This window comes from Pyxicephalus adspersus, chromosome Z, assembly GCF_032062135.1.
Source record: "Pyxicephalus adspersus chromosome Z, UCB_Pads_2.0, whole genome shotgun sequence".
Lineage (NCBI taxonomy): Eukaryota > Metazoa > Chordata > Amphibia > Anura > Pyxicephalidae > Pyxicephalus > Pyxicephalus adspersus.
Window position 1 is genome coordinate 8,014,395 of NC_092871.1, and position 13,117 is coordinate 8,027,511.

The 13,117-nt window shown below is 42.8% G+C and overlaps 1 protein-coding gene across 1 annotated transcript; it reads left to right on the forward strand.

Moving 5' to 3' along the window:
* Window positions 1-11,388: 11,388 nt before the first annotated feature.
* Window positions 11,389-12,330, forward strand: LOC140343817 (olfactory receptor 1f45-like). The gene has a single exon (XM_072430697.1). The coding sequence runs from the start codon at window positions 11,389-11,391 to the stop codon at window positions 12,328-12,330; it is 942 nt and encodes a 313-aa protein (XP_072286798.1).
* Window positions 12,331-13,117: the final 787 nt, after the last annotated feature.

Consider the following 13,117-nt stretch of genomic DNA (forward strand, 5'->3'; position numbering starts at 1 on the left):
AAAAAAAAAGGGTTAAGCACCGCCCCCTAATTCTCCATTGCCTAGGCGGTCGAGAATGAATGGTAACGCAAAGCTACGTCAGGCATCCCAGGAGGCTCTTGGGCGCTTCTTCTGTGCATGCCCAAACATCTTGGGCATATGCAGAAGGAGCCTTTTTGTGCGAAAAGAAAAATTTGCCAATCTCACGCATGCGGAGTGAGATCTGCAAATTTTTTTTCCATCCTACATCACCCGATGACGCGCCTGGGTCGGGTGACATAGGAAGAAGAACAGGAAGAAGAAGAGAAGATGCTGGCGCCCTGAGCGCCAGCTTTGGGACGAATGCCAGGACGACGCAGGAAAATAATAAACATATCTCAGATACAAACCCTATAGACATAGTTAATCCAGAGGAAGGCAAAAAAAGCCCTTATAATGAGCCTGATTCATCAAGCAAAATTGGAAGTACGCTTGTGCATGCAAGAAAACCAAATAATTAACGGATTTTCAGCTGCCGAGAACACGCTGGCGTATTCTCCCGACATTAATCAACTGAAATGATCGTACGCTTCGAGGCGCGCATCATCTTCCACTTCATATATAGGCTTGTTTTAAACGTACTGTTTTAACAACACATGTAAACGTTTCTGTCATGTTTATATGTGTTTTTAGGCACTTTAACAAGTGATTGTAAATATAAATATAGTATAAAATATTCCATTGAAAAAAATGGGGTTTTTTTTTCAAGTGTTTTTAGCAGGACTTTGTAATTTGGAAGCCCCCTTTAATAAGGATCACAGATCTCCGCCACCTTACGCAGCATTTAATGCTTTGCTTACCATTTGGCACAATAGCTGCTTTTGTTTTTTAAACCTTGAATGATTCAATGACCATTTTGCAATTAAGAAGTCAATGTTAATGCTATGGTATTGTGTTTGTAGCCATATTGTTCATTGCAGTAATATGTCTTTATTAGCACCTTTAAATGTTTGTCCTGGATAAATATTTTTTATCCAGTTTTCCACCCTTTAAATTGCATATTGGTTTGGTAAGTATTTTTTTTTTTAATGCAATATTTCTTGGGCCATTTTTGAACTAATTTGGCTTTATATGGAAGTGAGGGTTTACATGTGTTTGTGTTTTTTTTTTTTTTTTGTCATGTAAATTGTGTGGTGTATGTGTGGTCTCTATATATTAAAGTGACCTTTTCGAAAATGTGTTTATTGTGAATAAAGTTGTTTGAAAAATGTTGTAGTTGTTATTTGTATTTTTTTTGGGGGTTTGTTTTTATGCGATCTCCATTACAATCTCCCAGGACCTTTTAACCTTGGGTGATCCAACAGACCTTCAATTTACAAGTCAACTGTGATTGTTTTTAAGCATTTCCTTTCTATTAATTGTTAAAAGGCTAAAAACAGCATATTTGTCCAATTAAATTTTAGTTGTTTGCTGCGCATTGTTGTGCGCCAATGTGGACCCGCTATGTGCGCCTGAACTGTGTTCTATCAGTTAAAAACATGCCGGCCACTTTTGCATCATTCGGGTGAGTTTTAATTTTTAGGTGTATATTGTTTGTTTTGCTTCATGTGCACTAATATATGTACGTTTGCTGGATCACCCAGCTTCACTGATGAAAGTGTATCCTCTCCAGCCTTGGAGAACTTTAATAAACCAAAATTGTGGTATGGGATCTTCTGCTATCCCTAAAGTGTGTGCAGGAAATGAGCAATTCTGGAAGTAGACCTAAACCAATGCATTTCATTTTTAATTAAGCTTTAACATTGTATTATAATTTTCAATATTGTTTTCATTTTTGAAACAAATCTGCAGCTTTCTTCAAAAATAATACCATGTGATCTTTCCATAAAACAATCTAAGGGGGCAACAACGGTCTCCTAGTTTCCCCGCCACATTTATCCCTTGCAAACACTAATAAGTTAACACACAGGCATGGTCCATAGTTGTCACTATGAGGAAGCCAATTCAGAGCAATGACGTGCAGCTCCTGCTGGAGAGTGTACATACGCTTTTGCAGAGATTGCAGGAAATCAGCAGCACTAGTATGAGCAAAAAGAAGACAAATAATTAGGAATTAGCGAGAAGGCCTCTGACAGTCTGGCGAAAATGTCCTCAAACTTCCGATGGGTCCACGAAATTTCGGGGAACCGATTTGGCGAATTCTATTAAAGTCAATGGGCCAACTTTAAACATTAATAGCAAAGCCCCCATACATATTAGGACCACCAAATTTGCTAGGTATGTGTAGGAAAAAAGTGGCAACAAGGGGCAAATACAAAAGTTCCAAAAGCCTTGTGGTTTTCCAGAAAATGGCAGGCAAAGTGACAGAAGGCAAATAGGATTTTTGCGTGATGGACAGCGTCCAGAAGGAAGCATAAACATTAGGACATTGAGAAAGGGTGAACTCAACCCACTTGCCACAGTGTCTGCTGTCAAAACAGCAGGAGACCGCATTGCTATTTAACCCCCCTAGCGGTAATCCCGAGTGTGACTCGGGGTGGAAAACACTTGCAAAATGCGGTAACCCTTTAGAAGCCCCTCTTACCTGTGCCCCGCGCTCCAGTGGCGATCAGACGATCCCGCTGTGATGCCAGGGTGTCTGTCTGTCGGGGTGTGGTCGGGCGGGAAATTAAAAAACAGATTACCGAGTAATCTGCTTATAAATGTCTCCCGGGTCCTGGTCATGCTGCTGTGCCTATTCCTGCATGGTGCATTACACCTAACTGCTGATGCGATTAGCAATAGTAAATTTTAGGGGTGATTTCCCGCTGGCATCTCCCCCAGAATTTACTTATGCTGGTTGCAGCATCATTGGTGGATTCAGGGGAGTTAGCAGGGTGGGGACATCCCCATCGCATCACCCAGCAAGATGTGACATCTTCCGGGCGATGCGGTGTAGTCATGGATTGTGGGGACGGGCAATTTAAAAAGCAGGTTACTATGTAATCTGCTTTAAATTTTTTTTTTACAGTAAAAAACACATAAAACATATAATAAAAAGTATAAATACATATTGTAGTGCAGCAAGCATCATTGCCCAGTGCCCTGATTTACATTTCGCCCACTATTAGCCCTGACCTTGATCTGACCTTTTGATGACTTATAAATCACTTCCTGAATGTATCATTTCACCACTTTGTCTTTGACCTTGATTGTTCCTGACTGATTACTGTAGACCGCATGGCATCCAAAATGCATCTCGCCGGCGCAAGCGCTGTTTTGGAGGAATTTGAAAGCAACGACAGCGATTTGGAGTCCCTTGTGGAATCGAGCGATAGTGATTCACCAGGAAATTTGTCATCAGACAGCAAAAGTGAACTGAGTGAGGATTCTGTGAGGTCAGTGCTGTGCGCACATGGTGTCCTAATGACCTTGATGCTGACCAGGCAGCACCGCCAAGATTTTTATTCACTGGCACACCTGGGATGGAAATCAGGCATCTAGTTGAGCAGTGCCTATGGAATGCCTACGTTCTATACAAAAAAAAATAGTAAGAGGTCTGTGAATCATTCAGACTTCATTTTGCAAGTTGCTGAATCCATAGTCAAGAACCATCAAACACTATCAGTGACTATGAATAGACCTGGACGTCGTGCTTCCACCATTGTCAACCCAGAGCATCAAAAAACTGACAGAATTGGAATGCTAGGGAAGTTAATGTACGCACCCCTAATGTACGCTATCTCCAGGGAGACCGCATTGGTAAGGTTCATGGAGAGCTGGGTGTAGTGCATCGTCAATACCACCCAGAAGTGTGTAATACAATTTTAGTGAATGGAGTACTGACAGGCGGCAGCAACAGCAGGAGGTCGAGGCGGTGGGTCCTGAGACGTAGCAGGGATCGTATTGGTAACTGGCATCTAGAGCTGGGTGTAGTACATCATCAATTCCACCCAGAAGTGTACAATTTTAGTGAATGGAGTACTGACAGGCGGCAGCAGCAGCAGGAGAAGGCAGTGGGTCCTGAAATGGAGCGTGGACCGCATTGGTAACTGGCATCTAGAGCTGGATGTAGTGCAAAAACAATGCCACCCAGAAGTTTACAATTTTAGTGAATGGAGTACCGACAGGCGGCAGCAGCAGCATCAGGAAGACGGGGTGGGCCCTGAGACGGAGCGTGGACCACATTGGACCACCCAGAAGTGTGTAATACACATATCTAAAATTTGTGAAGGGCCAGACCAAGATGTTTTGTGAACCAGCACTGTTGCTGTGGTCTGTGATGCCGGAAGTGGTAGGAAGGTAGGCAATATTGCTAGTTTGCATAATGAAGTGGATGACATGAATGCCAATACTCAATCTTACACTACCTGGGCATTGCGATAACTACCAGAAAAATTCAACAGAAGGCTCAGCTGAAAGGGCATTGGTGATAGGCAGCCACAGACTCAGAATAGAAGCAGTGTTGGTTCACAAAGGAATCTTGGTTGGCCAGTGAGTACTTGTGTCAGTCAATCAGTGACATCTGCAGTGGGGATATGATAGTTGTTAGTAACCCACCTTTCGTTAATTTTCAAAAAGGTGAGGTGATTGACATTTTCCAGCAACAGTCGTGATTGGTGGTTGTCAGTGACCACTCCGCCAGCGGCACTGAAGGGTCTTTCGGACAGAACACTGGATGCCGGGCATGAAAGAAGCTTGATGGCATATTGTGCCAACTGCGACAGATTTCAAGCCTGTTGACCCAAAAATTAATGGCGTCACTACTGTCGGGACAGGCATCCTACTCATAACTGCTGTCGTCAACACCACCAGCCAGAAAAGAGCCAGCGTAAGCGTGCACCATGCGCTTCATCCGTTCTCGATGGTCCCCTGCACTTCACTTGTTTGAGATGGCTGCATCAGGTTTCGCCAGGCATTGGATGTGTGTGGCCTGCTGCCACTACTGCTGCTGCCGCCGCTAGAGGAGTATACGGTGGAACGGTGTCTGCCTGAGCTCCCTTTGTGGAATGTGGTGCACGGAACTCCTCACACAGCCGGTCACATAGTATTCTGCTCAGGTGGGTCACCTTTACTTTTTTGCGCCTGGTTGGGTAGAAACTGTGATATTTTGTCTTTGTAGCGGTGATCCAGAAGGGTGGCCAGCCAGTAATTATCCCAGTTTTTGATGCTGCAAATACAGGGGTCCCTCTTTAGGCATCGCAACATATGGACACACATATTTAAGAGGGGTTCCCTGGGCTCATTCTCCTCCTGTCCCTCAGTAGGCACCAAAACATGTTCCTCCTCATCACCCACCTCCTCCCCCCAATATGGTCTCCCTCATCATCATCATCATCATATTCATCTTCCTCCTCCTCCTTCTCTTGAAAATCCTGATGCTCGCCAGTGTCCCTTCTTGCTCCTCCTGATGCTGGCTGTGCACTATAGAGTATAATGTCACCCTCATCGTCCTCCCCCATTTCTTCCCCTACTCTGCCATCGCCACTTTCCATCAAGCCACACAGGGTATTATCAAGCAGAAAGATGATGGGTATGACATTGTTCCAGCCTGACCGCTCCCGACAACGTTTGTGGCCTGCTCAAAGGGGGCCAGTACCTTGCACAGCGTCTCCATCTCTAGCGTCTCCAGCCACTGGTCACTGGTAAGATAGCTCAGTTGTGTGGCTGTACCAAGGGCCCCCCTGCCTCCGTGCACCACCAAGTAATGGCGGATGGCTGGCTTTTGCTTACACAGACGCTGGAGCATGTGCAGGGTGGAGTTCCATCTAGTCACAGTGTCACAAATGAATTGCGGTGGTAGCCTCTGTTGGCGCTGGATCATGCTATGCGCCGCAGCGGCAGTAGGGGATCGGCGTACATGGCTGCAGATTGAGCGAGCCTGTCTCAGTAAGTCCTGCAGTCCTGGGTACGTGTGGAGGAGCTTCTGCACCACCAGGTTCAGTACGTGTGCAAAGCAAGACAAATGTGTTATGCAGCCCATACGCAGCGCTACCACAAGGTTGGACCCGTTGTTGCACACTACGTTGCTGGTTGTGAGCCAGGAGGGTGTCATCCAAGCCTCAACCTCTCTGTGCAAAGTGGACAAGACTTCTCTGGCAGTGTGACTTTTCTCCCCCAAGGACACCGTGTGCTTGAGGGAGCCGTAGTGGTGTGCCCACTTAACCACAATGCCCTCCGCTGCTGGCCTTTTAGGAGGAGTGTCGAAAAGAGAGGGGTTGACGGTAGGAGGAATGCAGGAGGAGAAGGAGGGAGAGGACTGGGGTGGCCCATGCTTTCCCACCACACCCCTCAGTAGGGGTACCAGGTGCTGCAATGCCTTTTGCAGATTACCGCCCACTGAGCTAAGCAAGGCCATCCTTCGAGCGGTAAAGGACAGGGAGCATCCCACTGGTTGTCCACTTGTAGCGTGCCTGCATGTCCAGCTGTGCATGGTGACAGGAATTTGGCTAGACACCAAGAATGCCAATGCCCGGGAGAGGTTTTCCATTACATGTGCATGTACACTGGGAACAGCTGTGCGGGAGAAGTAATGATTGCTTGGTATATTTCACCACCACTCAGCACAGGCCATCAGGTCAGAAGTCGAAAGGGAGCAGAGTCCACAATGCTGTACGGCAGTAGCTGCAAGGCCAATAGTTTGGCTAGATGTAAATTTAGTTTGATGACTCTTTTGTTGGTCGGACCCATAGCCTGATGCCTTGTGCTGAACTCCGGTAGAGTAAGCTGAAGGGACTGGGAGCTAGGGGAGCTGAAGGGGTGACTGGAGTACCCATTTTGCAGTGACAAACGTCGTCTGACACCACGAAACCTGTAGGCAGAAGCTGATACTTCATTACCGCTAGAAGTCTGGCTGGCACAAACCCCCTGAGACGTAGTAGCAATGACAGTTGGAGGTGGAGAAGGAGTCAATATAGGTGGGGATGTGGGAAAAGCATGTGGGGAAGCATGGATCATGTACCCAAATGTGATCCGGCCTGTGCTCTGCGGATGTGCCTGTGGCACCGGATGCAGATTGCTACGCACCTGTCAGCGTCTTTCAGCATCAAAAAGACCACACTGGAGAGGTGCGTGCAACCACTCTGCTGCTCTTTTTCATTGCCTGCCTTTGCGCCTGCTCCAGCTCCACCTCCCCCACGCTCACATCGTCTCTGACTGTTCCCCTGCTTGTGCCCACTCCTCTGTCTCTTCTTTGGGACTCACATGAGGCAGATTGCCCCTTTCAATCCACAGTCTTTTGCTGCTGCTGCCTTTCCTCTACATCTGTTTCGGAACTGCTGCTAGCCTTTACACGCACAAGTGGTTTCCAGGTTGCATCACCGTCATCATCATCCTCATTTTCATCTAAGCCAACCTTTGAAAATGCAGCCACTGATGCAGAACCCTCGCCCAGCAAGTGCTAACCACCCTGCTCTGAGTTATCGGAAGGTAACATTAACCACGCTAACTCCTGTCTTTGCTCCTGTCACGGCTGTGCTGGTTGCTGCTGCTGCAGAAGAAGAGCCTGCTGCGCTTGAGGCCCCTGAGACCCAGTCAACAATACTCTCAACATGACGTGGCTGTATGATTGTTATCCGCCCTCTCAATACATCTACCAGCGTACTGGTGCTCTGTACACATCTCAGACCTGATTGACAACTTGTGCTGCTGCCTCCAACAGTTTGCTGCTGCTGCTGTCCTACAGTGAAGGACTCCCGGGGAGTATGCCCCCTGCCAGATGCGGCAGGTTGCCCAATGCCTTCCCCTGCATCTACCGCTCATCTTTTACTTATTCGGGCAAAAAGACACCTGTATAAGCGGCAAACTGGCTTCTTTAATAAATAGGAACAGGTAGCATCAAAAACTGCAATATCTATATCTATATACAGATATACAGAAAGCTCCTAACCTGTCCCTGTCACAATCCACGTCTCTCCCTGCTTCTATCCTTCACTCAGAACACAAGATGGAGTGACTAACCCCTCCCTCCCTCCCTGTATATATGCCAGTGCTCAAATCTCTCCTGATTGGGCTGCTGGGCCTTCCTGTGCATCCTCGGAGCAAATGATTCACTCCCAGACGCAAGTCTCTCCGGAAATAGTGGGCTCTCGGCCCTCTGCTTTTTCCCTCCTTCGTTCAGCGAGAACACGACCTCATGGTGAATCACAAGGCCGTTCTTGCGTAAATGTTCAGTAAGCAAGAAAAGCCCGATTTGCCACGAGATTGAATTTACAAATCTCGTTTGCTCATCCCTACAAATAGTATATTTATTAAAAAAAACACATACAACATTTTTACATGTATGTAAAAAAACATACATTTATTGTTTACAGCAAAAATAAATTTGTCCATTTGAAATTTAGATAAACTTTAAGTATAAGATTTTAGATTTTTTTAACTGCGCAATCCTGCAGCTCACTAAGGACTTCATTTAAAGAAATACAAATTGTGGTCCCTGGGCAGGATATAATGAGCAGGCAAGGGGATAACACAGCCTGGTATTGTAGATGAGGGCATGGTGGATCCTGATATAGGGCGGTCAGTTGTCTCCTGTATCCAGGACTGACATCTGATATAGATACCTCATGTCCCTGTATGGTATCTGTTACACAGAACCTCATTATCTGTATTCATTTATATCTTCTTTAAATATGCACATCTCATATTATTATACAATATAGTTTATTTAAGAATATGAGAACACTAAAATGTAACATTGTATCTAATCGTTCTACGTGCAGCAAATTACTAAAATACCAATTCATGTCAATGCTGAGCGTGTGTGTGCAAAATCCCAATTCATGGCCTGTCTTCCTGAGACTGAATATCAACAAGTCAATGCTTCTTTTTTATATAATGAGCGTGAACAGCATCAGTGTTAAACCGTTTATCTTTTACCAGAAGAATATTTGTGTTTGTTGAAGATCAAATACATTTTTATTTATCACTCAAGCAGACTCAAGCTAGCAGAGTTTTTGTCACTTTGTGGTAAGTTTTCAAAGGTTAGTACATAAATAAATAAAATCTATTTGGATTCTTTTAATTTTCTGATATTGTTTTTCTTTGCATTTTTTTTACAATATGACTTCTCTGTATGTTGGGTTATAGCATAGCTGCCAGGATTTAAAAAAAATCCAGAATCAGTTCATACAATTCAAAAATACAGATCAATTCAGAATATCAAAAACATTTAATGGTATTTTGGATCTTGTGTACAAATTTAAAACTAATACAAATCTCTTTTTTTAATATATATATTTATTTATTTATTATTAATTTTATGGAGTATATTTTTATAGTATTCCTAAATAATGGTATTAACGGTTTGTGCACTTCAGGTCAGTTTGATGATATTTGTAATGATATGTGTAAGAGTAACATTCTTTCCAATGGCCAGCAATGTAAGAGGAATTCTTCCCACTGACCACCACACTAATGTACTGTGATCTGTGGATATAATATTTATAGAAGGGGGTCCCTGAAGACCTGAAAGTTATGGACCCATGTTATAAAGGTCGGGAAACACTGAATTACAGAATGATAGGCCAGATGCAGAACAAATTTTGATTTTATTCTATTATTTCCATAACATGCACAGCCACACATACGTCACACTGAATTGCACTGCTGGTTTGAAGGATACCATAAAGTAGAACATAAAATGCAGAATGTTGGACCAAATACCTTGCAAGGTGGCAGTGGGAACAAGTCCTATAAAAACAGATGCTGAGGGCATTTTTCCTGCTTTGCAGAACATTGCTAAATGCCTGGGAAGGAATATTTGTTAAAATATGCTTAACCTAGCAAACTGCATGGATGACAGTGTATTATTCCTTGTTGTTACATTTGCTTAGATATCTGAAAACCAGACAGTTCCAGATTTCCATATAATAAATAATTAGTAATTTAATAAGTGATAGAATAAATACTGATATGGCAAGTAAGCATATGACTATGTGGACAATGTCTGAGCTTACTTTGATTGACCAAGTAAGTTATGCATATTAATTACCATTACACATGCTATGTGGGTAAATACCTATTTTCCATTCTTTAATAGGGTAAAGCTGCTGGAACATCATGGATGCCGCCTCAGCATTGTTATCCATAATCCCTAATATTTTAAAGACATTGCATATCAGTTTTTATTGATGATCCAATGTTTTATTGATAGTTGTTGCTTAAAGAGTTCAGACTTAGACTTTTAATCTTGTACTGCAGGAAGGGCTGCTATGTGTGAATATATCTAAGGATCTATATGACAATCCAATAGGGTTTCCATCTTCAACATTCCTTATTAAAGAATTCATGTGGGTGGGTGAGGTAGTGAATGTGAATGGAATAACATTGCTTGTCCAGTGAAGAGTGCAGCAAAAATGGTTCCTTCAAAGGTTGTTTAAGTAAGGCACTGCGAGCAAAAATCTTAGAACGTGCTTCCAGTAAAAGGAAAATATCGATGTTTATCCTAAAATAAATTAAGGAGCATTACCAACACTTTCAAATGTCTCTCTGTTGTCCTTATTTACATTTTTACATTTTTAGTTATGTATTAAATTTTGTTAATACTATTTAGCCTTAGTACAGAATAGCAACTAAAATTCTTCCATACAGGGTAGAGGACACCATGGCCAGTTGACCAGCCACCAAGGCCCAGACCCAAGTCCTGATGCTCAGGAAAACATGGTTTGGTTTAAGGACCCTTTTTTGTGGATTCTTAGACAAAGCTATGAAAGTTCTGTCTATGGATCCACACACTTTCTCAGATGCCTTAAAAAAAGCAAGGGGGTCCACATGCAATCATCACACACCATTCTCGTACTGGTAGGACCAAGTCACAAATTGAAGGACTACAGACATCATTCTGGAACCCAATACTCTACACACCAGGTTGGAATTTATTGTTAGACTTGTCTTTTATGATTTATTCCCCCATCCCCTATACTGCAATAAATTGTGTTTTTCTTTCCCTCTAAACCCTACCTTCAATCTCTGTCTTACCAGTTTGAGAATGTTCCCCTCAGACTAATTGAGTGGGACCTGATGCTTCCTTTGAAATGGCTGCTCCATGGAAAAGGGACATGTGATAGAGTCCAATTAACAGGCATCCATATATGCTCTTGGTTACTTGATATTTAGCTTCCTATGTCCCCTGAAGAAGCATGTATTGCAAAACGTGTTGGATTCTAGGGCTAGTTTTAATATATATATCAATAGTTTCTCATCTGTATATGAAATTTAATGAAGTTGTTGCTTTTTAATGCTTTTTAAATGATCTAATATTCAATGTTGTTATCCCTAAGACCCCTCTTTTAGACCAGATTTGGGTTTATCAGAATGTTTCCTCAATCATATTGTAACAAAAATAGATAGAAGCTTGTGTTTCTATTCTACTAAAAGCATAAAATTCAAGTTTCTTTAGTTAACAAAATATGCCCTCATCTCCTCAGTGTCTTCAGCTTACAAAGCACCCTCATGAACATCACTCCACCATCTGAATTCTACCTCTTTAGTCTTTCGGACTCTCCAGCTCTTCGCCTACCTCTGTTTGTCCTCTTTCTTCTTGTCTACCTGATTACTGTATTTGGAAATGTAATGATGCTAAGTGTTATAGCCATTGACTCTCACCTTCATTCTCCAATGTACCAGCTCTTGTGGAACTTCTCCCTAATGGATTTCTCTTTCTCTTCTACCACCGTGCCTGGAATGCTGGCCACTGTGTTAACCCAGAAAAACAAAATCTCCTTTTCTAGCTGCATCACCCAGATCTTCTTCTTCCATGGGTTTGGCAACAGTGAGAACTTGCTGCTAGCCGTCATGGCTTATGACCGATATGCCGCTATATGCCACCCATTGAGATACTCAACACTCATGAACAAAAACACTTGTTCAGCCATGTGCAGTACTTGTTGTTTGTTTGCCTCAGCCCACGCCCTTCTCCATGCCATGGTGACAACATTGCTTAAGTTCTGTCTTCTGGTATACATCCCACACTTCTTCTGTGACATACCACCCCTTTTGGAGGTTTCTATCTCCGACACAACATTAAATGAACTTCTCATTTTCGCAGAAGGCTCTCTGGTGGCTTTGGTTCCATCACTTCTCACAGTGCTCTCCTATATCCGTATTACTATCTCCATTCTCCGCATTCATTCTTCTTCTGGTAGACAAAAGGCTTTCTCCACCTGTGCTTCCCATCTAGCCGTCTTCTTTCTCTTCTCAGCCTCTGCAGTCTCCATGTATTTTAAACCTTCGTCGGCCTCCTCACCACAAAAAGGCAAATTTGTCACCCTTATGTATACGGCATTGACGCCCATGTGTAACCCATACATTTACTGCTTGAGGAACAGTGATGTGAAGACGGCTATGAAGAGATGGATGTACAAAAAAGACAAAAGTTGGGAGAATTCCCAGTAATTTTGTTTTGTTTGTGTAATAAGCAAAATTCTGCAATTAAAAAACTTTTTTAATAGAGCTTGTGCCATCCATTAAATCTGAGAATGATGATGCTAATTGTCTGCATTCTGTAATAAAGGTTGTGTTTATTGCAAATCTTCCAAATATGTAATAGGCTATTTTAAACCATCAGGGTAAGGAAACTAAATATTATATATTATACTAATACTAAATACTACTAAAGGAAAATAAATATTATGTAGTTATCTGGCACAGCATCAGATCTTCTTACCCAACTTACGTTACATGATGGTTTAGCTTTAGCGTTGCCACTCCCTAGCTGTCCCATTAACACTATATAGTCCAGTTCTTGCATGCTTGGCTTGCATTGTCTATAAGCCTGAACAGTGCACAATGAGCAATCACTGTCTATTGCTTGGATTAAGACCTAGTTTATTGCTGTTAGTATCTGTAAACAATGGGATGTTAGTCCATTGTCAAGGAAAATGGTGTTAAGGGTCTCTTTTGCTGGTGGTCATCAGGGATGGACCTCAGTCATTGTGAATGCTGACCACCAAATACTTTGTGAACTGGCGCATCCCCTCCTTTTTTACAGCAGATACCCAAATTCTCCCAACTTTCATAAAAAATTTATTTTTTTATTTTGTCAAGCTTGACCCTCAACCTAAATCTTATGCAAATCTAGAAGTTTAGGGCATTCTTGCCAACTAAAGACTTATTTAGGCCCCTATTTGGTTCAAAGTAATTTTTTATTATATAATGTTACATATAATAAACATGGCAAAGA

Excerpts from the sequence above, each read along its gene's own strand:
- LOC140343817 (XM_072430697.1), top strand. The coding sequence starts at position 11,389 with ATGAACATCACTCCACCATCTGAATTCTACCTCTTTAGTCTTTCGGAC.